General features: G+C 39.0%; 2 protein-coding genes across 5 annotated transcripts in view; one reads left to right on the plus strand and one right to left on the minus strand.

Moving 5' to 3' along the window:
- Nucleotides 1-3,690: 3,690 nt before the first annotated feature.
- rpl19 (ribosomal protein L19) lies at nt 3,691-5,842 on the minus strand. The gene is made up of 6 exons (XM_052553226.1): nt 5,783-5,842; nt 4,866-4,972; nt 4,649-4,771; nt 4,350-4,470; nt 4,055-4,165; nt 3,691-3,883 (listed from the first exon to the last, which is right to left on the minus strand). Exons 1-6 carry the CDS (start codon nt 5,785-5,787, stop codon nt 3,760-3,762), a joined length of 591 nt encoding a protein of 196 aa, XP_052409186.1. The 5' UTR covers nt 5,788-5,842; the 3' UTR covers nt 3,691-3,759.
- Nucleotides 5,843-7,259: 1,417 nt separating this feature from the next.
- Nucleotides 7,260-27,564, plus strand: part of LOC127953709 (voltage-dependent L-type calcium channel subunit beta-1-like) — a 33,335-nt gene continuing 13,030 nt past the window's right edge. The window contains exons 1-6 of one of the 4 annotated variants that reach the window (XM_052552981.1): nt 7,260-7,545; nt 14,620-14,706; nt 25,701-25,820; nt 26,199-26,321; nt 26,521-26,657; nt 27,095-27,162. In XM_052552981.1, the coding sequence (XP_052408941.1) occupies nt 7,453-7,545; nt 14,620-14,706; nt 25,701-25,820; nt 26,199-26,321; nt 26,521-26,657; nt 27,095-27,162 (628 nt within the window). In that variant the 5' untranslated portion in view covers nt 7,260-7,452. Of the gene's footprint in view, nt 7,546-14,619; nt 14,707-19,977; nt 20,229-25,700; nt 25,821-26,198; nt 26,322-26,520; nt 26,658-27,094; nt 27,163-27,564 lie in introns of those variants that run through there. The other 3 variants (XM_052552977.1, XM_052552978.1, XM_052552980.1) reach the window with 3 other exon arrangements.

A 27,564-nucleotide genomic window follows, 5' to 3' on the forward strand; every position in this document is an offset into this window, starting at 1 on the left:
ATTCTTACATTTACTGTACATTCAGTTTTATTGTGGGAGCCACATATGATGTGCTGCCCTCTCCAACAAACTTGCAGGTATGGTGTGGACAAGACTCAACCTGCCACTTGTGTGCAGCCCCGTCAAACCTCAGACATATCCTAGTGGTTTGTAAGATCAGCCTGACACAGGGAAGGCACACATGGCACCACAATCAAGCACTGAAATGCTTGGCGGCATCAATAGAGACCAAGAGAGTGTAAACAAATGCCATCCACCAAAATGCCAAGAATACCTCACCAAAAACGCAGTCCTTTGTTAGGTAAGCTAAATAAAGCTAGGGACTGGGAAATGTGAGTCGACTTAATCCACAGACTTCCTGGTTCTCTGGTTAAACTCCAGTAGGATCGCCATAATAGTCAAACTGACAGTCCCTTGAGAAAAGGCCATTAACGAAGTCTTGGAAAAGAAGAAGCTGCAATATGCCAACTTGGCAGCTGAGGCAGAGGCGCAGGGCTGGACAATAAAGGTATATAGGGTGGAAATGGGCTGCAGGGGTTTTGTGGCTTTGTGGCTTGTTCCACTATAAGGCTGATGAAAGAGTTGGGCATAAGGAAGAGGGTGAGGACAGGTCCAATGAAGGATAGCCAGGGAACTGGCCACTGTTGCTGAAAGAACCAGCCACTTGCTGTAGCTGATGAAGATGAACACAGTGTGGGCTGCCAAATGACCATGTAACACAATGACACACACCCGGGTCTGATCAGTCTGTGGTGGCCCTGCCTCGGCTGAGGTAGTCTTGTGATAAAGGGTCGAAACACCCAGTGAGGGTCCTAATGATTTTTTCACAAATGTCATTCAGCCAATCCTGATTACTACAAAAAAATATTACAACTCTTCTTGTATATTTGTGCTGAGACACTTACAATGGAAGTGATACATTTTGGGGGATTGAAAAAAACAGAAATGTGAATCTTATAATTTCATTAAAGCACTTCTCTGAAATATCAACATCTATATGTCGTCTAACTGCAGAACTCTGCTCAGAGAAGTTGAAGGGGGGGGGGGGGGGGGGGACATGGCAATGACTGTAATCAGGAATTCATTCCATTCTATTTACTTAAGGCTTTACAATATTTACACTTAGTGATGTGTTAATAGAGGGTTATTAACAGATATTTTTTTTCATAGTTAAACTGAACTTACATTAGATTCCTAAAGGAAACGTTGTTATGTAAATTCTAGACATGGGTTTCAGCTGTCGCATTCCTTGTGTCAAGCCACTCTTGAACAACAGACAGCGACAAAAGCGTCTAAAGACAAAAAGGACTGGACTGCTGCTGAGTGGTCCAAAGTTATGTTCTCTGAGGAAAGTAAATTTCGCATTTCCTTTGAAAATCAGGGTCCCAGAGTCTGGAGGAAGAGAGGAGAGGCACACAATCCAGGTTTCTTGAGGTCCAGTGTAAAGTTTCCACAGTCAGAGATGGTTTGGGGTGCCATGTCATCTGCTGGTATTGGTCCACTGTGTTTTCTGAGGTCCAAGGTCAACGCAGCCGTATACCAGGAGGTTTTAGAGCACTTCATGCTTCAACTTTATGGAGATGCAAATTTCATTTTCCAACAGGACTTGGCACCTGCACACAGTGCCAAAGCTTCCAGTACCTGGTTTAAGGACCATGGTATCCCTGTTCTTAATTGGCCAGTAAACTCACCTGACCTTAACCCCATAGAAAATCTATGGAGTATTGTGAAGAGGAAGATGCACAATGCCAGACCCAAGAATGCAGAAGAGCTGAAGGCCACTATCAGAGCAACTTGGTCTCCCATAACACCTGAGCAGTGCCACAGACTGATCGACTCCATGCCACGCCGCATTGCTGCAGTAATTCAGGCAAAAGGAGCCTCAACTAAGTACAGAGTGCTGTACATGCTCATACTTTTCATGTTCATACTCATCAAAATTAAAAGAAAAAATATTTGAAATATATTAATCTGTGTGTAATGAATGAATATACTAAAAAAGTTTCATTTTTTGAATGGAATTAGTGAAATAAATCAACTTTTTATTGATATTCTTATTATATGACCAGCACCTGTAATGAAAACACGCCACAGTTTGGGGCTGAGCGGTAGTGATGGGAGAAACAAAGCTTTTTGAAGCTTTTAATCAGTTGAACCAATTGCTTCGAAAAAATTATTCCATGTTACGATTACGAAGCATTTGAAAGAGCACGTGCTGGCGACACCTGCTGGTGAAAACTTTGTAAAGGCATCAAGAACTCGGACCAAACTAAAAACAAATAGAAATTATTTGTTTGTTTTGTTTTTTTAGAAATAATGTTTTTAAAATAAATCATAAACACTTAAATACTGTTTAATATTAGTGCTTGTGATATGTGTTTTAAGTATGATCAAACCCTTAACCCTTTTTTAATGAAATAATTGATTTATGTTATTGGTTTCATTAGAGCTGTTTTTCATTAAAAAAAACTGCAGGCAAGAATAGTTATCAGTCAGGAGGAGGTTGATTTAATTCCATCATAAACTCATTTTGTTATTTTAAGGTATAATGGTTTAAAGTTTTTAATATTTTACACATTTTTAAAAATATATAGCCATCGGTTTTAAAGGGAAGTTATCTTGTTAAACCCACAACATCTGGCCCTGAATACTTAATTTTATTAAGTGTAAAAAGCATTTACACAGGACATGATCTCACAAGCCTGGTTATTATGAGGAACTGGATTCTAAAACTTTTTCTTTACAAGTAGACAGCACATGTAAGCCTAAATCTAGTATTGGCTATAACGAAGAAATTGAAGTCAGCACAGAAATGATCAAGTGGTGGGTACATTTTTACACATTTATCAGCCTTTTAAAACAATTTTTAGTCTGTTACACTGTTCTATCAACACATTACAGGAGGTTGCTCTGTTTCTGTTCTGGATTATGTAATGCATGCCTAGCGCCAGGGGGTGAGACAAAAACATTCATCTTGTATTTGCTCTTATTTTAACAAATTGTCAATTATAAAACTATATATATTTTAAAATGTATTTAACTCTAAGTGTTGTGTTTAGGAGATTATAATTTAAGATTACGACTGACAGAAAATTTATCAGCACCGAGAGAGGACGGTGAGTGTGATTTCACCAAGTACAACAAAGATGTTGACCCAGAAACATGTCTTACTTGGAAAAATTACGATTTAATTGGTACAGCGCTTGATCGGTTTTAAAATCTTTGCATCTTTGTTCACACATCTCTTAGAAATACATATAGGTGGACAATCAAAAGCCTGGTGATTGTATTATGCATTACACTGACATTTTGTGCGATTTGACTTTGGCAAGTAGTCTTTATCATTCAGTCTGCTTATATTTATCAAATCTTTTGAATGATATCATACAGTGCTGCAAACACTAAAAAAATTAATTAATGTAGGGTTTTTGTTAGTCATTCCGTTCACTGATGTCTCATTACTATTTAATTTCCAATCTATAGACTGATGCAGAGTCATTTCTTAGTCTGAAAAAAGGTTAAACTCTCAGGGGCAGCAGTGCCATGTGAAATGTGCTGTAACAATTCTGTAAATTGTTCCTTTGACAGTGCTTTAAGAATAATTTCTAAAGCTACATATCCTGTGTTGACCCTCAAATGACCCCTCTTGTCTGCATATGCATCCATAAACACACTCTGGAGACCAAAAGCTGTAGCAAAGTGTATTTATTATCACTTAGGTGAGCTGAAGAACATTTGGGGCAGGAAAAGATGACAATCTTATTTCTTGGTCTCTTCTTCCTTGGAAAGAGTTTTAATGAGTTCCTCTTTCTTAGCCTGCTGTCTCTCCTCACGACGTTTACGTGCCTCACGGGTCTTTGTACGACGAGCCTCTGCCTGGTCACTGCAGGGTGAAGAGACATTACAGCCGAGTAAGACCATGTTTCATCACATTTACAGCTAACTGCCATAGAATATTACACTCATTTTCAACTAAACTCAATAGACTTGATATGAAGCAACTGGGCAGTGTAGTGATGTATTGCACACTGGGTAATATTATCTGGACACTTACGACAAGAGCTTCTTGCGGGCCTTGTCTGCCTTGAGCTTGTGAATGTGCTCCATCAGGATACGTTTGTTCTTGAACACGTTACCCTTTGCCCTCAGATACAAGCTGTGGTACCTGAAGGAGAAACAATTGTTACACATTCATTAATTTGTGGATCAATGCCTTCAGACGGCATGTTCACTAAATTGTTAGTAAAAAATAAAGGATCCTGGCCAATATATCAATATCAGTCATAAAATCCTGCTTTACAGATACTGAGTGTCACTGCATAAAACTTGAAATGAAAACAGGAGCTCACATGTGCCTGTCGATCTTCTTGGCCTCCCTGTAACGTCTCAGAAGTCGTCGCAGAATACGCATCCGTCTCATCCAGCACAGCTTCTCTGGCATACGAGCATTTGCCGTACCCTTTCTCTTACCTGCCAGCAAACACAGCCAATCACAACACAGCCAGAAAAGAGCTCAAGTACGAACGACCCTGGACCTATACTTTCCACCGTTAATTCTGACTGCATAAAGACACCCTTTCGATTGACATGATTCCTGATGTCATGACAAAAGCAACTAATAACCCAATGCCATTAAACTGGTACACACCAACGCCCATGTGACGACCCTTCCGCCGTGCCAGGGTATTCTTGCGGCATCGAGCACGAGAGTGAACGGTTACAGGCTTCTTGATTATCAGCCCATCCTTCACCAACTTGCGAATCTGCTGCCCTAAAAGATTTAAAGGGAGATAATCAGTACTCCATGGCAAAAACTGTTTGCACCAATGCAGAGACAAGAACTGAAGGAGTTCCTAATTACTTACGAGAATTGGCATTGGCAATCTCATTGGTCTCATTTGGGTCCAGCCACACTTTCTTCTTTCCACAGCGCAGAACGCTGGACGCCAACCTCTTCTGAAGCCTGAGCATGCTGGAGAAAAAAAAAATGTAGATCACAATTTTTGACATTCAGTAGAAAATTTTACATTACTGAAACACCTGTTTTTTTTACCCACTAACTGCAACATAATATACACTACTGCCTAACAAGTTGTCTTTCCTTTCTATGAGCCACTGGATTAGGTTTAAAAAACTAATTGCATTTACATCCAAACCGATTTACAAATGAGGACAATGGAAGCAATCAAAATCAACAAAGGAGCAATGATATACAAGTGCTGTGAAGAGTCTCCGTTAGCTTAACGTAGTACAATAAGTAAGGGTATTTTATTATGATTATAACATGAAATAGACCGGTCATCTAACTCAAATCTAGCAAAATGTGGAAAAATGGGGCCAAATGGTCTTCCACCTGCTCCTGTTTTTAGGACAGGCAGGCCATCTTAGTGACCCTAGTCTATATACGGGGCATGTCTGAGCATGTTGAGCACGTTTGCTAACGATACACACCAAATGGACTTTTGCCGCCTACGATAAAACAAATACAACACAATAATATTAACGAAAGGCAGATTAAAACGAAGTTCCACATAATGATGAACCTTTGCTAGAAATTTTTTACTGTGTACAATGTAATAGACTCCAGACGTTAGGGCGATTGCTAGTATCACAACGCAACATGGCGCTTATACGCATATAGCGACATTAAACCATAAATCGTCTCAAATACGTTTCTTTAACTGTTTATTAAAACGTGTAAAGAACGTCTATATCAAGACAGAACGTTTTCTCAATTAGATTCTTGAGAAAAACCGAGTATTGCACGTGTAAAGACATTTACCTCATGGCTGCTACTCAGCGGAAGTTGAAAAGAGGCTGTTAATGCCGGAGACGTTGAGATTATACAGTTATATTCCGGGAAGGAGGGGTGCGATTACTGCACGGGAAATCAACCACTTCAAGATTACTACAAATGAAAATGGTTATGACAAATGGTTTTACAGGCATTACAATTATTTATTCGAGGTGCAATCAGTGCTACAAGCAATTCTATTATAACCTCATCAAGTAAGAGTATTAATATACATATAAACCAAAACACGCCCACCTCGGGAACAGGAATGGTACGGTCCACACATGATGCTGCTGGGAACTGTAGTTCCATGGTATTTGTAGGCCAGTTTTTTTTAATGCTGTTTCATTAAAAGGCCATACGAGGACAGTGTTTTACCTGTTGAAAGATGAGCACTTGTGGATTCGTGTTTGAAATAAATTGGTGGTGTGATGAATGCAAAGTGCAGTATTAGAAGAATTAATGAGAATGTGCAAATTACTAGAAAAGATGCATAATGTAGTCTGAGTTGCTTCCGTCTTGATTATTGGTTATTTGAATATTCTCAGTCTGTTTGGTCGTGTTTATCTACAGTATCTTTGACTGTTGAATGAATAAGAGGGCAATGCAGAAAACCAAGTAGGTAAACTATTAAAACAAACCATATTAACCTAGCCATTTGTAGAAAACAGGAATATGGATTAGACTGATTAACACAATAATATATTACATACATTATATGGGCAAAAGTATTGGGACACCCCCTTCTAATGAAAAGGTTTAAATACTTTAGTAATTTCCATGAGAAATGAATAAAGACTCGTCACCAAAAAACAATGACTTGTTCATACTCTAGCCTATGGGCAAAAGTATTGGGACACCCCCTTCTTTAGAACAGAAAAATGCACTTACAAAACTGTGGCAACAAAGATACGATATCTTTAAAAAATTGCATTGCCATCTATCTCTGTTGCAACAGTTTCAGAAGTGTCATAAAAAGTCATTGGTGATGAGTTTTTGGCTCATGATCTGACTTTTAAAGTCACACCAGAGGTGGTCAATTGGGATTTCTTCCACACTGGCTGAATCAATGTTAAATCTAAAAAAAAAAAAAAAAACATTCCCTTATACAGAGAGGCATTGTCATTTTAGAATAGAAAAGGGGTCCTGTCCAAACTGTTGCTATAAAATTAGAAGCACATAATTAATAAAGTAGTCAAACCTGTTATTTGGAAGGGGTTGTCCCAATACAATTGTCCATATAGTGTATAAAAACAGCAAAAATGGCCTATTGTGATTTTCCTTAATATACGATGGGTGTGGTCAGCAATGCGCCGATGCCATTATGCACAGTAGAGTGGGGAGTAGGGCAGCCATCGTCCATCTCATGGTAATTTCGATTCGATCAACCAATCGGTGCGAAGACAGTCGACTAGCCCCGCCCCATCCCTATCTGATTGATTGATAAGCGGAGGAAGGCGGGGCTTGTCCCTCCGCTGAACAGCTGGAGACTAGGCTCGGTGTATTTGCACAGCGCAGTGACAAGCCAGCTGTAAGCCACAGGAAGGAGGAAAATCACTTTCATTTCTTTTATTTTACCTTTAATTACTTAACAATGTATAATAAACTGAAAGCAGGCTCTACATGAAACAATAAAATCGAATTTAAAGTTTAAATTAATGGTACAGGAGGATATTATGTCCAGGACGCCTTCCAACTCAACCCAGGAAATCCAAATGGACATGTTTGATCACCAAGGCTCTCAGCCTCAGGTAAGAGAGCCACTGTACTGCTCATAGACAAGTGCATGCAACCGGTGAAATACAAAATACTACCCGCCGCCCGCTATTTAAGAATGACTGAGTGAAAAACACAGATTTTGTTTACGGCGAGGATTAGTCGTTATCAGAAGGTAGCTCGAGTAACGTTAGTGGTTACTTGGCAACAAGACACGGCATCTTTGTTGATACCGTGAAGGTCTTTTAAAAGTGCGCCGCGAGGAAATAAGCGACTCAAAGTTGTTTGTGTATGAGCCAAGTTATTTTGAATACGGATATTTGTTTGGGTATAACGTGGATTTCCTCCGGTAATTAGGGAGATAACATTATTTCATCACCTAGCCCCTCTAGACAGCTAGCCTAGAGTCTTGCATTTTTTATGACAGTCTGTTCTGTTGATAAGTTATGAACCATCACTGATAAATAAGAGATCGCTTTTTTTTAAAGTGCGTCTCAGAGCAGAGCTGATCTCATGAGCCGTTTAACGTTAAAGTTTATTAAAAGTGGTCTGACACACTGAGTACAGGAAAGATGATGTCAACATATGCGATAAAAAACGTGATGTAATCACATAGTGCTTCCACTGTGGGGATTTTACCTCAAACCACGCCCACATGGATATATCATATACATTTACCAGACTATCTATCTATCTATCTATCTATCTATCTATCTATCTATCTATCTATCTATCTATCTTTTACTGCAGCAAGTGTGTAAAATTACCATTTGGTAATTACCAATTACCAAAAAAGTAACAAAAATGCCCCAAACAGCTTCCCGATCACCATTTATTTGGATTCAGTTCTGCTCACAAGTTTACACATCCACTGCAGAATTATTATTATCATTATTTATTTATTATTATTATTATTATTTTCCAAACATGAGGGGGGAAAATGCATTTTATTTTTTAATTGGCTCTGTCATGAATAAGCCATTTCAGATGTTTACATATGCTTCACAAGACAAAATAATAACCAAACTTATAAAAATGACCCTGATCAAAAAATTGTAATACTGTCATTACCTGGATGATCCACAAGTGTTTATATTTTGTGATATTTGTATATGATTCTCCTGAGCGGTTCAACTGCCTGCTGTCCGATAAAAAAAATCCTCCAGCTCCTGCACATTCTTTGGTATTCAGCATTTTGTGGATATTTGACCCCTTTATCATTGACTGTACGATTTTGAGAATCCATCTTTTCTGATGACACACTCTGGCTTTGCCGTGTTCTGTGTTTGTGAATTGTTTCAGAGGATGGTTGATGTATGAATGTACACCGGTTCCATACAGGCCACTCAATCATCCTGTTAGGCACATCTTATTACTGCTTGTGTTGTATGGATGGATGTTGCAGTAATGTTTCTGATGGCTAGGGCTGTATTTATATAATGGTCTTTATATAATGTGGTAGTGTTAATGCGTGTGACCTGTGCTTTGGAGAGGGGCTCTATCTGAATCATGTCTATGATTGAGGAGGTGGAGTGTTGAGAAGTGAATGTGTATGTGTGTGTGAGAGAGCAAACCGATTGAATACATAAAAAAGTGAATTTCCTAGTTTTGTTGAATTTTTGTTAAGAATAAGACCATAAGTGGGTATTTAATGTAGTTTTTATTTGGATTGATATAATTATAGCCATACATGGTCAATTAAGGACACTGTGTTTAAACTTCTCTTCTCTTCTCTTCTCTTCATGTGATGAACTAGTGGTGACACTGTTAAACTCTAAAATCCTTCCCCCTGCACCATGGCACAGCTTTTCCTCCTTAATTACCTAATTAGCCTCAGAGGTTGTTTGTCAACAGGAAATCTCTCATCACCATAGCAATACATCCCTCCTCCCTCCCATGACATTTTGCTGGCCTTTTTCAGATCTGGTTTTGCAGTATATGAGCATCTCCAGCCTCTCACAAACCTTCCAGAATGAACAATTTGTGGTGTTTAAAGATGGTTGTTAGATTAAAACATTTAGGCCACGTTCACACAGCAGCAGAATATGGTTGTCAGTCCTGTATTTGAGTCCTTAAAAGAATACTCCACCCCAAAATGAACATTTTGTCATTAATCACTTACCCCCATGTCGTTCAGAACAGAATTTAAGATATTTGGGATGAAAACCGGGAGGCTTGTGAGTGTCCCATAGACTGCCAAGTCGATAACACTGTCAAGGTACAGAAAAGTATGAAAGACATCGTCAGATTAGTCCATCTGCAGTCAGTGTTTCAACTGTGAAGCGACGACAATACTTTTTGTACACAAATAAAACTAAAATTAAGACTTTATTCAACAATTTGTTTTTGTCTCTGCATATCTCTGTAGCGCCATTTTGAAGAAAATGTGGTGAACGCAAGGCAGCATACACTCTTCTGTCAGCCGCGCTACAAGGATGTGCTGTTTTCTTTCATAAAGCGTAAATACACATAGAAAATGTACACAAAAGAGCATAAGCTGTCTACGTTCAGCTCATATTCTCCAAATTGGCATTATGCTGATGTGGAGAGAGACAGGAGACAAATTGTTGAATAAAGTCGCTATTTTTGTTTTCTTCAAGTACAAAAATTATTGTCGGCGTTTCATAAAGTAGCAGTTGAACCACTGATAGAAGATGGATTATTCTGACGATGTTTTTCATACTTTTCTGGACCTTGACAGAGTATTTTACTTGTCAGTCTATGAGACGGTCACAAGCAGGGCCGTTCACAGGGGAGTGGCCCAATGGCTAGAGCCACTGCCCATTTGCCCTCATTGGCTGAGTTGCCCCTCTCACCAATCCCCCCATCACTCAAGCTCAAAGCGGTCTGTTCCCACTCCGCTAAAGATCCGCTGATTCCACTAATCCGCTCAGTGTTTTCCCGCCCGCTCCGCAGCATTTCTCATGATCTGTGTGCGTGCTGCTCTCTGGAGTGCAGACCACAATTCCCAATTGCAGTTACATTAACAGGTAGATGCATTACCATCCACATTACAGTCAGCGGATGATTCGCTGAATTAGTCATTTGTTAGTTTGTTTTTGTATTTCTTTCGGTAATGATTTTTCTTGGTCTTTAAAAGTGATAACAACAAAATATCCACAGTCTTAGAATTAGAATCTCTAATCAAATTATTATACCCGATCAGATCAAATATACAGTACAGACCAAAAGTTTGGACACACCTTCTCATTCAAAGAATTTTATTTATTTTTGTGACTATGAAAATTGTAGATTCACACTGAAGGCATCAAAACTATGAATTAACACATGTGGAATTATATAAAGAACAAAAAAAGTGTGAAACAACTGAAAATGTCATATTGTAGGTTCTTCAAAGTAGCCACCTTTTGCTTTGATTACTGCTTTGCACACTCTTGGCTTTCTCTTGATGAGCTTCAAGAGGTAGTCACCTGAAATGGTCTTCCAACAGTCTTGAAGGAGTTCCCCGAGAGATGCTTAGCACTTTGCCTTTGGCCCTTTTGCCTTCTGTCTGCGGTCCAGCTCACCCCTAAACCATCTGGATTGGGTTCAGGACCGGTGACTGTGGAGGCCAGGTCATCTGGCGCAGCACCCCATCACTCTCCTTCTTAGTCAAATAGCCCTTGATGCCTTCAGTGTGACTCTACAATATTCATAGTCATGAAAATAAAGAAAACTCTTTGAATGAGAAGGTGTGTCCCAACTTTTGGTCTGTACTGTACATAACAAAAAATTAGCTGTTGTTCACACTTTGTAGACAAAAAAAAGGCCTTCGCAAAAAAAAGAAGACAAAAGAGCAAAGGGAGGCTACTAAAGGCAGGTCAACATCTGGACGGCGCTTCAGAGCCGCAAATACCAGAACAGTCAGGCACAAGAACAGTTTCTTCCCCCAGGCAATCTAAGTCATGAACAGTTAAATGTTGCCCACTTATGCAATAAAAACGTGCAATATCCTTATATTTATTTGCTACCCCTCCATCCTAGTACATCCCTGCATCTTACTCAATCCTATTCCATTATCATTTATAGCACAATTGTTTATACACTTATTTATTAGCCAAAAAAAAATTGCATTTGTTTTGTCTGTGTGTTGTTGTCAATGTTTACTGGAAGCTTATGTCACTAAAACAAATTCCTTGTATGCGCAAGCATACTTGGCAATAAAGCTCTTTCTGATTCTGATAATCACTTGATGCTAGTAATCTATAACACATCATATTTTATTAAAATCATATTAATAGTAGGCTTTTAAATAGTTACAAAAATCTTTATCTTCTGAAAGCTACACAATCATTGGGAAGACTGCTGACTGGACAGTTGTCTAAAAGACGACCATTGACACCTTGCAAAATGAGGGCAAGACACAAAAGGTCATTGCAAAAGAGGCTGGCTGTTCACAGAGCTCTGTGTCTAAGCATATTAATAGAGAGGTGAAGGGAAGGAAAAGATGTGGTGGAAAAAAAGTGTTCAAGTAATAGGGATAACCGCACCATGGAGAGGATTGTGGAACAAAATCCATTCAACAATGTGGGGGAGATACACAAAGAGTGGACTGCAGCTGGAGTCAGTGCTTCAAGAACCACTACGAGAGAACCATTAAAAGAGTTGCGCGATAACGTGCGTCATCACTGCGACATGGGATTAGATCTGGCTTTTGTTCACACAGTGTTCGTTAAGGGACTGAACCCAGCAATGTTACTAGGTCCCCGACCCGGGATCAGTCTCCGGGAATTAATTCCGGGACGTGTTTGCTTTCACACAGAAGGCGACCCGGCAATGTTCCGGCAATTTTCCGGGTTCAGACATGCAGTGTGAAAGGGGCTTAACTTTATGGAGATTCAGATTTCATTTTTCCAACAGGACTTGGCACCTGCACACAGTGCCAAAGCTTCCAGTACCTGGTTCAAGGACCATGGTATCCCTGTTCTTAATTGGCCAGTAAACTCACCTGACCTTAACCCCATAGAAAATCTACAGGGTATTGTGAAGAGGACGATGCACTATGCCAGACCCAAGAATGCAGAAGAGCTGAAGGCCACTATCAGAGCAACCTGGTCTCTCATAACACCTGAGCAGTGCCACAGACTGATCGACTCCATGCCACGCCGCATTGCTGCAGTTATTCAGGCAAAAGGAGCCTCAACTAAGTATTGAGTGCTGTACATGCTCATACTTTTCATGTTCATACTTTTCAGTTGGCCAAGATTTCTAAAAATCTTTTCTTTGTATTGGTCTTAAGTTATATTCTAATTTTCTGAGATACTGAAATAAGGTCTGTAAGACATCTGCTAAAGATCTGGGATTCATCTGCTGTGTACTCTAAACGTCTCAGAAGCAGTTTTACATGCATCTAATAAATGTCTATTTGACATCTGACAGGAAACAAATTGGAGACATATTGCAGATAAGAAAGCATTCTTAAAAATATATCTTACATATGTAAATGCAGACATTAAATAGGCGTCTCTGAGATGTACATGTGCGATTAGGGTGAGTGTTTTGAAGGTGCCACCTTCTATAGAACTTAATGGCACTAGTGCTGGTGTTTGTCAAACCTTCGTCTGGAGCCCTACAGTGGCTCTCGAAGTCAGAAAAGTCATAAAAGTGTTAGAATGTTGTCTGTGGTATATTTACACTGCAAAACAATAAGAAATGCCGCATATATCACTGCAAATTTTGAGAAAAGCAGCAGCAAAATCAGTCATTTAAGGCCGCAAAAATCTGAAAAAAAAAAGTTCAGCAAAATACTGGAGGGACTGCTTAAGGAACTAAATTGAGTTAACTGATTTTATATTAACTTTAATAATATTGAAATGCATTATCTAAGCTAAAGAAGTATTTCTTGTGTCTGGCATATACCACAGTAACTTGCAATGGCAGTGTTCACTTATGCCTTTTTTGTGACCATAATGTCTATTATGAACCCTTTATAATGACGCAATAGCAATGCAGGCAATTCTAACCTTCTATTCAGTTTGAAATGAATGTTTTATGATTTCAATGGTTTTATGATTTCTTATAGAGACAAGACCTTGGGAGATTACCAATATTGGGAAAGATATGGCATTGTGGTTTGATTTATGCAGTAGTTTCAAGTAAGCTTGCAACTGGTTTGTGTCTGTAATCATAATATTGTGCAGTTGTTTTCGGTGTGTCCCCAAAATCTACTACACAGCAAAAGAATGTCCCTTTGCATTACTTATGATTTTAGATATTTTATTTCCTTAACCGCAAAAAGCATTTCATATTATATTTGAGGCATTCAAGCACCAAATTATTACATAGCACCTTTCAGATGTTCTTCCCCATGAAGCAATTATGTCAATGTTAACTGTCTGGACCCTGTATGACCCCTAGATAATAACTTTCCAAATCCATTTAGATGTTTAATTTTTTTCTGTTAAAGTTCTTTATCACATCCAAACCTTAACCAAGTAATTCATAGTTGATTCCCTGAAAGGTCTAAAACCCTTTCAAAACATTGATCAGTCTGTTTGCGCATCTCAACCAGCCCGACATATAGCAACACTGGATGAACCAATAGTGAGAGTTTGCGGCAGGACTATCTGTTTGCCAAACGAGTGACATACAAGGTCAAACAATTTGACGACAATCATTATTTGACACACTTTGCACATCTCTCTTTAAACTAAAACTGTCTGCTGGTTGTTGTAGTAGATTACCTGATGGAAAGAGGAAGGAGTTCTGGGATTCAGTTAAAGAAAAAAATGGTTCAGCCTGCATGCTTGTGTGCATTTATGTGAAGGCTGGTTTTGAACATATTACAGACAGTATTGCATTAGGGTCTTTTAGTGCCACCAAACCCAATTACCCTTCTTCTGATCTCCATGGCAACGGAGTCTGGCACCTATGAATGCCACATAGAGGGCCCTGCTGAGGGCAGCCAGGCCATTGGCCAATTTAAAGGCCAATCAGATTACTGATTCCCAGAGAAAACTGGCGGACATGAGTAATTATGGGTAATCATATCTGGACATAGAGACAGGACCCAGAATCCATATTTTGTGCTTTTGTATGTGTGCGTGAGTGGGCATGCATACAGAGAAGCGTCTATTCTTTTCTAATTTCTTTTCTCCCTCATGTTTCAGGGGAAGTATGCAAAGAGAAAGAGCCGTTTCAAACGTTCAGATGGCAGCACCTCCTCAGACACAACCTCTAACAGCTTCGTCCGACAGGTAAGACGCCCAAATATCTTGTCTGTCACTCTTGCATCAGTCGCAGAAGTCATTGTAAGGGATAATTCCCCTTTTTAAACCATCATCCACCATGACATTTAGTTTTCAGATTCTCAGCATCCAGTTTAAAACCATCACATGCCAGCTTCTATAGCTGCATGGACTGTAGCTCCAGTCATTTCCATACTGACCTTTCTTCTGCTGACAGCGGCCTGTAGTTTCTGCTGTTGGTCTGTGGGTGTTTGTGCACTTCTTCTCCTTTTCATTGAAACGTCTCTATTCTTCTTGTCTGCAGGATGCAGTTCAGTCAAAATTTTTGTTGTTTCATGCTATTTCAAGATTTATTTTAAAATGGAAACAAACAAATATGTTGTTGAGGGATACATAAGCGCACAGTGGGTGTGTTTGAAATAGTATACTAACATAAATATTATTTTTACACCTGAAGTTCATTTATAAAAACAGAAATTAAGTTATTTATTTATTTATTTATAATTTAATATCTCTGTTAAATGGGATCTTCAGCAAATCTCAAAATGAATATCCATTTGTTATACTGCTTTATAATGTTATAATGTCTACATTTATTTGTAACTTTTAAAACTTGTTTGTTTGTTTTTTAATTTAGACAAAAAAACATGGAATGTTAATATGAGCCATGTATCAGTTATCAGGCATGGAAATAATTAGTGGCTCATCATTTTGGTTTGAATTTTAATATCCTTGCAACCCTAAACGTAATCAGGTCCTGTAAGGCAGTAATTAATACATAGTTAGTATTAAGTTTCAAATGTGTCCTCCTCTCCTAAAGCCCTCCTAGTAGCCACTGCTGAATGACATTTGCCCATCCACAAGGGGTTTCGTGTTGGATAAAGTCATTATTTTAGTTTTAATCGCTTACAAACAGTATTCTCATCACTTCATAACATTACGGTTGAAACACTGACTGCAGATGGACTATTCTGGAAAGTGTCATTTACATGGCAGTCTATGGGACAGTCACAAGCCTCCCGGTTTTCATCCAAAATATCTTAAACTGTGTTCTGAAGACGAACTAAGCCTTTACGGGTTTGGAATGACATGGGGGTAAATGATTAATAACCAAAATGTTATTTTGGGTTGGCGTATCCCTTAAATGCTCAGAAACTTGTGTACCTTAAAAGATGAAGATATATTATGCTCCTTTAAGGACATTAGAGAATTCATGAATATTTATGATCACATAGTATGTTTCCACATGTGTCTGCCCCCTCTTTGGAAGCCGAAAGTACAAAAACCTGTGTAGGCCTTGGTCTCATACACACCCACGCAAATACACATATGAACAAATACACACACACACACACACATACACGATTGTGCTCTTATACTGGCCAGGTTTCCATGGTGACAGGGCCCGAATCTCCCCGCAGCATGCTGCACAGTCGGAAGAGGAGGAGGCAAATGGATTAGTGTGCTTGTGTATATAGGTGTGTGTGTGTGTGTGTGTGTGGTGGGGGGGTGTTGATTGCTGACAAAAATGTGTGATCGCAACCAGCCGGATCGTGTATAAGTCCCACTGTCAGACATACACACACACACACACACACACACACACACACAGAGTATTGTGTTGTGAGTCAAGGGGTGTGGCTCTCAAGCCAGTGTGTATTAGGATGAGGCCCCTGCATAATTGACTCCCTTATCCCCGCGGATTCTCCTGATAGATCACTTTCTAATTTTCCCATTAGTTTGGGTGCCATTAGAGCAGACCTCCATGGTGTTGGTGCTGAGGTTGAGTGCTTCTTGGCTCTCTGAGGGCCGGCTGGTGTGTTTGATCATGGCTTCAAATGGCAGCTGCACAACAGAACATCCCCTCACATTTCCCTTTATGCCACGGTCACACCTGATGCCACACAAAAGCCGCTATGTGCTATCTGCTTCAGTGCATATGTGTGTGCGTGTTTGCACGTGTTTGAGCGAGTTGTTTACTGTGTTTGTTTGTCTGGGTTATATCTGTTTTGTCTGGAGTAGCACTTTTATATTTATCTCTATGGTTTTATTGCTGCATAAAACTCAAGTGTGGACAAATGTAAATGCATTGCATGCAGGAAGTATATGAAAGAGGATAAGGAAGATTTCGAGCATGTTTTTATGTCTTCAGTCAGGTTTAAAGAGGATGGATTATGAATTTTCCCAATGTTCATTTATTAAAGTCGGCATGAAATGGAAGAAGCGACTGTCTTTTTTTTCTCTACTGTGACATCTATCTGAGTGAAACAACATTTGAAATGTGAGGGCGGGACTTGATCCTTCGGAAATTGATTGGATCATGGTTGTTGGGGCATTGCTAACAAAATGGAGGCAGATCTGAATGCCAGTTTGCACTTAGCTGTGGGGGGATTTCTCTCCACTGTTTTTTGTTGTGGTAATATCCTAATATACTTTCAACTATTAAGGCTAGTGTACTCCGCCATGGCATGAGTCAGCACTGGTCAATGCATTGAATTCTATAAACCGAAGCATCAGCTTCAGTTTTCCCCCAGTGTTTAGCCCTCACATCACTAGTTCCTCCCTTGAAAATTAAACTATCTGTTTTCGCAACTGCACTGTTAACGGTATGGTTCGCCAAAAATGTATGATTTGAAAAAAAGTCTTACCCTCAGGCCATCAAAGATGTAGATGAGTTTGTTTCTTTCTCAGAACCGATTTGGAGAAATGTAGCATTGCGTCACTAGCTCCCCAGTGGACCCTCTGCAGTGAATGGGTGCCATCAGAATGAGAGTGCAGACAGCTGATAAAAACATCACTATAATCCACAACACTCCTGGGCATCAATTAACATGTTGAACTGCAAGTTTTATGTGAACTATTCCTTTAAATGGGTCATGAACTGCCTTTGTTTTTTATTTTGTACTGTTCTCTGAGGTCCACTAAAAATGTTATCAAGATATTTACATCCAAAACATAACTGGGAGATTATAGGCTATTTTCTGTCCTGTTTTAACCCCCCCTTCATGTGAACGCTGATTTGAATAGGCGTGGCGGATTGTAGACGCCCTCTGCTATGATTGGCTAATAGCTGTGTGTTTGACAGCCTACATTCCTCATAGACACACACTGCTGTGATTTAGGTCAAAACCACATAAATACTCAGTACATATCAAGCAATATGTAAGAAGAGACAAAGCAATAGTGATCACCTAATGAAAACAGTTACTCAAACTTACAGTTGGATCCAGTTTAGTCAGTACAGCATCATCTTTCAATCTAGATCTTTTTGCAAATCCTTTGTGTAATTGTGCCTGTTTTGTAAACTAAATCTGTGGTAAAATGAAGTGAACAAAGGCCCAAGTTCTTACTGATGCGGTCTGGCACTTCATCAGTTCATCAAATGAAGTTCATTGTTTGGTTTCTGCACAGACCTGCTGTTGCCGTTCTTGTCATTAACACCATATGCTTAAATCAGTGGGCGGGGCTAAAGCAGTGATGTAGAAGCAGGTGTTGATCTTCTTCTGCAGAGGCTGTGTTTAACCACACTATTACATCATAGATTAGAGCATTCCACAAGCTGTCGTTTTGGCGGATTGGCTTCAGTATACGCTGTTTTTAGACTAACTACAAAGTTTTGAGGTCTGAAACTTACAGGATGTTTTATAACACAATGACCTCTCATATGTTTAGATTTCTTAGCTCTTGACCCCTTTAAGAAATATTATGCCCCTTTAAAAGTAAAATAAATAAATAAATCTCTGTTCTCTTTGAGCCATAAAGGCGAGAGAACTTAACAGAGATGGTGAGAGGTGACAGTCAGAGTGGTCCAGAGGTTTAGGACCGGCTGTTCCTGCGGGTCAAAGGTCGCCCTCTAGTGGTTCTGACAAACACATGCCACTTCAGGATGTCCGTATATATTCACCAGTGTCTGGGACTCTTATAGTCAAAATGTATGTTGTATCTCATTTCTTTATTGCTTTATTAGTTTTCTTTGTACTTTATTTATTGGTGCTTACATTTGCATTGCTTCATTGAGCAGATATCTGAAGTGACCTCTTTGTTCACCTGACAAGCACTAAATCTATTTTAGAAGACTGTGGTCAACTAATATGGATTTTTGTTTTTTTTTTTTGCAGAAAATGTAGGTATGTGATGTTCACTAGAGGTAATGCCTGATTTTAACCATGCCTCAAACATGCATGTAAGAAAATATGGAAGACTAAGAATTGTTCATTGTTTGACTACAATAAATATTTTCCTGCAACTGCATTTGCAGGAAACATTGATACTACTAATTAATGTTTATTAAACAGTAAATCAGCGTATTGGAATGAATTCTGAAGAATCGTGTGACACTGAAGACTGGAGTAATGCTGCTGAAAATACAGCTATGTATTACAGGAATAAATGACATTTCAAAATATATTTTAAAAACTTATTTTGGATTGTACTAATATTACACAATATAACTGTTTTTACAGTATTAAAAAAATTAAACATTCAGCCTTTTTGAGCAGAACAAGTGTATTTCAAAGACATTAAAGACCCCAATCTTTTGCACAGTAGTGTTGTAATACAGTTTAATTATATCAGTTGAGATCTACACATATATAGTGGAAATAAATATGAATTGATTTCAGTGAAAATATTTGAAAACCGAAACGGTGCACTTGTTGACCTCCCTGTTGGTATACTTTTTTAAATATCACAAGGAAGAACAATCACTTCTGCAGGCGCTCTTAATGGCCAATAATGTGAAAGTGTTCGAATACTATCAGCCTGACCAATATATATATCAGTTTATCACTATTAACAAGGTCTCACGCAGGTGATTTTGAACTAAATGAAGCTGTTCCACTTGTGTGAGTCAAACTCAGGTGGATGACTGACTACACGGATGTGTGGGATCCACCGGTAACAGACACAATGAGTCAAGTGGCCTCGTGTCAGAGAGGGGATCGTTCAAAAGGGTCTCTCACTACCTCCTCCTGCTCTTTCTTTCTTTCTTTCTTTCTTTTCTGTCTCTGACTTCGGTCTCCCACTTTTTCTGGCACTCGCCCCTCTATACCAGAGCTAAACACGATAGAGGCTGAGAGAGAGAGAGATCTGCCACTGCCTGTCACAGCTAAATTTAACCCCTCAGTCTGCAAATGTAGCACAAGTCCTGCAATTTGATGCCCCCCATCGTCCCCCCACCCAACCAATTCTCTCACTCGCTCTCTCTTTACCCCCTTCAACTTAGAATCCGAGTGCAGGTTTCAGCTGTGTGTGTGTGTGCGCGTGTGTGTGTGTGAGTGAGTGTCAGAATGAGCCAGGAGGGGGTGATGAGGTTAGCAGAGCAGTTGGACAATCCCTGACACACACGTATAGTCCTCTAGCTAACTTTTGCAACACACACCCATCACGGATACACACACATTAATACAAACCCTCGTGTGACACGCACACCTCGTGTTCGGCGTAGACTCGGATCTTTGGGTGTGAATCTGTCACCGTGGCAAGGAGCGAATGCCATGGAGAACCACGCACGGATTCAGAGGCCCGCAATGGTAAGAAACACCCGGAAACATCCATGTGAGTTTGTGTGCTGGTTAATTAAGCGTATTAATGACTGCATCCAAAAAATGCCTCGGACACATGGATCTTTTCTTAAGCCTACGCCTTATTTGCACCTTCTCTCTCTACCTCTTTCTCCTTTATTTTCTCCCTCTCTCTCTCTCTCTCTCTCTCTCATGCTGCCGTTTGATTCCATTTTGGGCTGGGCAGCTGCTTGGGCCTGCTGGGTTTAAATTAGACCTCCAGCACTGCTCAGGGACCTTGCGGTGCTGGCTGCCCTGTCACAGGGCCCTTTGCCGGGGTTTCTGTGTGGTCGTGACACCCACGGAGTGTGATTATTTAACCAAATTATACGTACCAACTAACGGAGTTATTCATAAAGTTGTTACGGAACTGCATCAGATGTGATTTAATTATGTTTCTTCGTTACGTTCTTAAATTATAAACTTTTAAAGAGGTAGAACAAGAAATAAGGGTGAAAAAGCTATTTTCACAGGTGATTTTTCATGCCAGATTAGCCATTCTTAAGTGTCTTGAGCTTTAAAATGCTGTGGTGTAATATTTAAGAGCAGGTGAACTGCTGAGGGAAAGCTTGGCTCTGTATTTGGTAAAAAATCAGTTATGATGACTGGTTGACTGAATCGTATGTGGCACTGTAAACTGTAAAATTGTATGGTTCGGTTGAATTTGAAGGCTGCTGACTGGCATCTTTTACAGTTAGAAATATGAAGAAAATGTTGTATTTTGTGTCATCAACAGGTTTAGTCCCACTGTGTTTTCACAGCAGGGTGTTTGGCTTGTCAGATTTATAGCTGTAAGATATACAATACGTCTCTAAATGTGATCTGGCATTAAATGTGTCTTTTTAAGTTTGATGGTCAGATCCTGTGGCATGGTAAAGCTGTGATTTATTGCTTAAGTGGCTTGAAGATGTGTGAGTGTCTAGGATCAGATTGATGCAGATTGTGAAGATGGAATCAGATGCAAACAGAATTCAGGGTTTGTTCAGAAGCATATCTTAATCTTTGCTGCAGGGTTCAATGCATTCATACATGAACATTGTCTGTTTGTGTGCATGTGTTTACCATTATTTGTCATGCTGTGACTGTTCACTTAATACCCTTAACAATTCAGCTGTCCTAAGGACAAATAATGCATAATCTGATCCATGTAGTGCTTTGGGAACAAATGAATTCAGAAGCTTATGGCTTTGTTGCACATTGCCAGAAGCCACATGCATTTGTGACTCTCTCACGTTATACTCACTGGACTCTGTAGACAGTAAAAGTACGTAAACAGATCCACATGTTATTTAAAATGTAAAAAATCACTGAAAGAATCAGTATGTTGTATGTTCCTCAGTTTGTTTCTTTTATCAAAGAGACAGTGCATGTTTTAAACAATCTGATGCTTATGAACCCCCAGATATTAATACACTTGCCCCCTTTCTGAATTGTAAAAGGCAGCCATATAGTTGTATGTGTAAAGACCCTATTTTTAATGTGAATATAAATATAACTAAAAAAATATTTAGCTCACCACACTGGTAACTGTAAACCTTAAGAGAAACATAAAGCTATGACTGTCAATAGATTAAAATTGTGCTTAATCTGTGATTTTAGTCTTTTGATGGTTATTTAGAAAGCAGAATAAACCATAATATTGGTTTTACCTGACTTATTGTTGTGTTACATTAACTTTAACAAAAATAGAATTCATTGTGTTTGTATAGTGCTTTCCTTGACACTTTGCTTTGCAAATTACTTTACACATTTTTGAAGGAGGAAATCTCCTCAACCACCACGAGTGTGAAATGTCCACCTGGATGTGTAAAATCGAAATATTATAACTAAAATATTATTTGTAAAATAACTTGCACTGTATTTTTGGTCACACTTTATTTTGAGGTCCAATTCTCACCATTATCAAACCATTAATTAAGAGTTTTGGTACAGTAAACTAATACGCTGCTTATTAATAGTTAGTAAGGTAGTTATTAAGTTTAGGTATTAGATTAGGGATGTTTGATATAATCATGCAGAATATTTGCTTTAAGAACTAATAAACAGCCAATATGTTAATAATAGGCTTGCAAATAAACAACTAGTTAATATTTAGAATTGGTCCATTTACTAAAATGTTACAGTACTACAAAAGGTGAAAAATGAAGCGTATATATTGTTTAATATGGCTGTAATGTGTCTTGAATGTTCCTGTAAACTTCCATTATGTAACCATGAGTTTTTTTTTTTTAACTAAGAAGTTATTTTATGTAGTAATTTCTGCATTTTAGAGCTTAACATATACTAAACACAAAACATTCCTTTAAACCGAAATCATATCTTCTAAAAACCGGAGAAAGGAATTGCACGTTGAAAACCATCAGAATAATCTGCCAGTCATTTGTTGTTGATTTCATACAGAGAGGCGTAGTTGTTACAGTTGATCAGCCCACAATGTGTGTGTGGGAGACTTTTTTTTTTTTTTTTTTCAGATCTAGTACTAATCCTTCCTCTCCACCTCTCCCACACAGTCCTTTTCATTTCTCGCTATCTTCTCCCTCGATCAGCCGTCATCTTCTGGCATGTCTTTTGTTTCTTTCCTCGCTCCTCGTTCCTGTCTTGTCGCCGCTTGACTAGCGCGAGTCTGACAGTGTTATTGATGTATAGTGTTCGCTGCTGTTTTCTACACAGCCTGGGGAACTTTACTCGCAGGAAGACGGAAAATGTCAACTTTGTTTACGAGCTCTGCAGAGCCTATGCTAATATTATTGTTAATACGTTGCTACTACTGTGGAGCCAACTTCATAACATTTAGGCCTGTGATATTGCTGTGATGTTTTTAGAGAATGGATGTCGTAGACCTTTACTGAGGTGACCTGATACCGACCTTGAAAACTGGCAAGCACATAGGCGGCTGACAGTTACACAAAACAGGGCCGAGGTGCAAATACTAGAATTAAAATGCAGTGAGAGATTGCATGAAGCTTCTTAAAGGGATAGTTCACCCAACAATGTATATTGTGTTATAATTACTTACCCTCATGTCATGCCAAACCCGTAAGACCTTTGTTCATCTTTGAAACACAGATTAAGATATTTCAGATGAAAGTTTTCTGAACCTGTATAGACAGAAATGCAACTGACAAGTTCAAGGCCCCAGAAAGGTAGTAAGGTCATCATTAAAATAATCCATATGACATCAGTGGTTCAACCTTAATTTCATGAAGCTACAAGAATAATTTTTGTATCTACTATCCCTTCAAGTGCACAAAAATGAGCAAATGAATGAAATCTGGGGTTAATTCAGTTCCCCATAGTCAGCAGAAGTGAGGAAAAAAAGCCATGCGAGGGACGTTTTATTACAGATGCACGCATTCTGTTTCCCGTCTTCTGAATAGTTGAAAACAAACACCTGAACTAACCCTTTAATTTCGAAAATAAATTAAGTTTTTTTTTTTTTTCGTTACTTTTTTTGTTTCCCTGGATCTTTTCCTTTTGCTAGTTTACAGTACATTTCTCAGCACTGTGTTGGAAAGGTCTTTTCTGCTGATTTTAATAACATAACTTTCTAACTGTTGTGTGATGAATTTCCTCTTTATGTAATCACAATACAGGTTTATCTTCTTAAATGATTTGCTTTTTAAATTTAGTTAATTAATTGCTGCTTCAGTCAGTGATACTGTATTGTCCTCAGCTTTCATGGTCTGAGGGAAATGGTTTTATTTGAAATTTGAATAGTCTGTCTGCTAGAAGAAAATGTCATTTGGAACATTTTTGCCCTGAGAAATATCATTCGGTCAGTATAGATGTCAGTGGAAAATCCCTACAAGGATATAAAAACGTGTCTGTGTGATTCGTTTCTGCCAGGATTTGGATATAGCCCACTTTATGGCCGCTGTACCATCAATTACAAATATAACATCTCTGCTGTAACCGTGATAGTCTAGCAGGCAAAGTGTGTGTGTGTGCAGTCTGTTGCTGCCTAGCAAAGCCGTTGATATTTAGCGTGTGCGCTGGGTTCCTGTGACCCTCTGTTTCACAATGAATAATTTAACATCATTGCATATGGCATATGTCAGCCTGACACATTCTCATTTCTATTTAAAACGCACATGCACACACACATACACACAAATATGTGACAAACCTAATGCACTCGTGTTCACACACGCAAAGCGCATCCATCCAATGAGTCATTCTTGCAGCTGTCCGCACGCCGTCCACACCTCCCACGAACGAGAGTCCGCTCAACACCTGAAACATAGACAGGGAAGCGAGAGGAAAGTATGGAAAAAAGTGATGAGAGGAGTGGGAGGCTTATATAAAGGTTCTGACACCGTACTGTACTGTGAGAGGCAATGCCAAGACGATTTGTGTATGTGTTTTTGTCTGCTTTTAGTACCTTCATGAACTTACCCAGACTCAAGCAAGGACAAATCAATACAGACATATGTGTGTTTCTTCAACTGGCTCTGGAGATTTAGCAGTGTTTATATATGCATTTGAATCATAATCTCAAATTATATATTGTGCTTGCTAGCATTTTGCCTTGAAAATAATGATGATGATGTAAAAACAAATGGTCTGCACACAGGTGATACTCACATTCTTAACCACATTTTCTCATGTCATATTTCATCTAAAGATCTTTTGTCGCCTTGGTAACACTAACACTCATAACGCATTCAGTAACACTTCATTATTTGCTAATTTGTTGATCATGATGGGAGTGACACGTGTAATTGAATGTAAAAATTGGTATTATTAATTTTATATATCAGAAGTATCAAGGTTTTTTCATTTTAAATGATCTGTTTTTTTTATATATATTCACCAGTTTTGATGGGTAAACAGTAAAATCTATAAAAACGAAAAGCTAAATATATATTTTTTTTTAAATAGCGTGAATAAATGATAAAGGCACGTTGAAACGTTTCTATGATGATTGAAATATGACCTTAATATAACAAAAATAAAATAAGAATCAACCCCTGTGACAAACAAGTTCTTGTCGTTGAGGACACACCAGTATCTTGAATGTTTGTTTACATCCTTGCACGTACACAAACTGTAAGAATCATGGGAAGCTCATCTCCGTTGATTCAGCTGCTCTAAACATTTGTTTCTTCCTGTTTTGCTCCTCTCATATTCTTAGAAACACTTTTCTCCTGTTTGTACTGTACCTTCTGCTCTCTTTCACTTCCTCCCACACTGTTCCTGCCCTCTCCTTCAACCAGTTCTTCATTCACAAATTGTTAGCATGTTGATGATAACTCACTGTGTGGTCATTTGAGCCGCTTCTCTTTTGGCCTGGTGGAAGAAGAGATGTAGATTTTTTTTTATTGTGGGTGATTTTAGAGAAGGAATAGGAATTGAACAAAAAGGGCTTTTTCAAACACTGTGCCAAGGGCTGTTAACAGCGATTGAGCCTCCCTCTCACTCCCCCTCTCTGTTCTCTGGCAGGGCTCAGCAGACTCCTACACCAGTCGTCCTTCAGACTCTGACGTGTCTCTGGAGGAGGACCCTGAGGCTCTCAGGAAAGAAGCTGATAGACAAGCTCTCGCCACGCTAGAGAAGGCTAAGGTCTCTTACTTTTTCCATGTTCTGTTCCAGTTTCTTTCACTTTCTCATTGGTCTGTTATTCAGAATCTGCTCCGAGTGAAGATAATAGACCTGATTGTGAAGAACATCTTTTTTTGAGAGGATTAACCCCTGAAAAACTCCTGTATGTTTAACTAGATTTACGGAAATATAAGTACTTTATAGGCAGCAAAAGTAAGTGTTCAAGTTATGTTTTGTTTCAGCACTGAATTTCGAATTCAGTATCCAGTCTTGTGATTGTCATCACTGCCAGTTGGGATTTTTAATGGCACTCTATTGATCAGTCAGTCCATCAGGAAGTTAATTTGGCATATTTTAAATTTTCCCCATTTATAACTCTCATCCCTTTCCTCTCTGAAGACCAAGCCAGTAGCGTTTGCTGTGAGGACTAACGTTGGCTATAACCCAGGCCCTAATGATGATGTACCAGTTCAGGGCATGGCCATCTCTTTCGAACCCAAAGACTTCCTGCACATCAAAGAGGTCACACAGACATATTTCCCTTTTAAAGTGTTTGTGTAATCTGATATTCAATGTAATCAATATATAGATCTTCAGTATGATGATGTATATGTATACATATGTTAAATGGACGATAACTGGACATTTGGCTTAACATGATTCAAAAGCTATTAAGCGGAAATTGTTCACTTGTGCATTTTCTGTGTTTTTCTGTTAACAGAAGTATAATAATGACTGGTGGATTGGGCGTTTGGTGAAGGAAGGGTGTGAGGTGGGGTTTATCCCCAGTCCAGTGAAGCTTGAGAGCACCCGTCAATTACAAGAACAGAGAATGAGACAGAACCGCCTTAGCTCCAGGTAACAGCCAATCACACGAGCCTATGTCTGCTGCATTACGCTGTTTTTGCTGTGTGAAGCACACACATACTTCACGCATTATTGTTTATATCACTCATGATTGTTGTTGAAAGAAATTGATATTTGTATTCCGCAAAGATGCATTAAATTGATTTCAAGTGACAGCAAAGACATTTATGATGTTAAAAAAAAAACGATTTCAAATAAATGCTGTTCTATTACTTAAAGAATCTTGAACAAATTGCATCACGGTTTCCATATATGTATTAATCAGCACATTAATAAATTAGGAATGCCTTGGTGAGCATTAGAGACTTCTTTCAAAAGTATGTGGACTATTTACAGAATCATTTAGCAGAAACATTTAAAAGGTGTTTAGCCAGTGGCCATATTGTTGTCTTAACTACTTTCCATTTGTCTCTCTATCTGTTTCCTAGTAAGTCTGGTGGAAGCTCAAGTCTGGATGTTGCCACTGGTGCCCGGAGGCCTACTCCACCTGGAACAGGTATGGTCTGACAGTAGTGCTGTGATGGGTTATGAAATCCCTCCGAACACACACACATTTACAGAACATAATCCCATTACTTTCACACTGGGTAATCATTGAACACAATGAGAGTTAGAGCGCCCTTTTAGGATCCCCTCTGCCATCCCTCTTATCACTCACTCTTCTAGTCCTCAAGTCTTTTCTGATGTTTTTCTTTTCTTTTTCCTTTTCTCCGTCATCATCATCTGTAATTGTAGTTCCAAATCTTTCTTACACTGAGCTACCTGTGATTTATGCGATCTGTCATGGCTGTGTCAGCTCTGAGAGTTTGATTCATTTGTAATCAGGGGCATTTTCTCAGGAGGCAAGTGAGCTCCTTGATATAATTGAGCCAAACATAATAACAAGTACAAAACCAGT

Source organism: Carassius gibelio, chromosome B3 (assembly GCF_023724105.1).
Source record: "Carassius gibelio isolate Cgi1373 ecotype wild population from Czech Republic chromosome B3, carGib1.2-hapl.c, whole genome shotgun sequence".
Taxonomy (NCBI): domain Eukaryota; kingdom Metazoa; phylum Chordata; class Actinopteri; order Cypriniformes; family Cyprinidae; genus Carassius; species Carassius gibelio.

Bases quoted from the DNA above. Each gene is read 5' to 3' on its own strand.
- rpl19 (XM_052553226.1), bottom strand. The intron at 4,772-4,865 runs GTAAGTAATTAG...TAAATCTTTTAG, and splicing joins GATTGCCAATGCCAATTCTC to GGCAGCAGATTCGCAAGTTG. The intron at 4,166-4,349 runs GTGAGCTCCTGT...TTTCTCCTTCAG, and splicing joins AAGAAGATCGACAGGCACAT to GTACCACAGCTTGTATCTGA.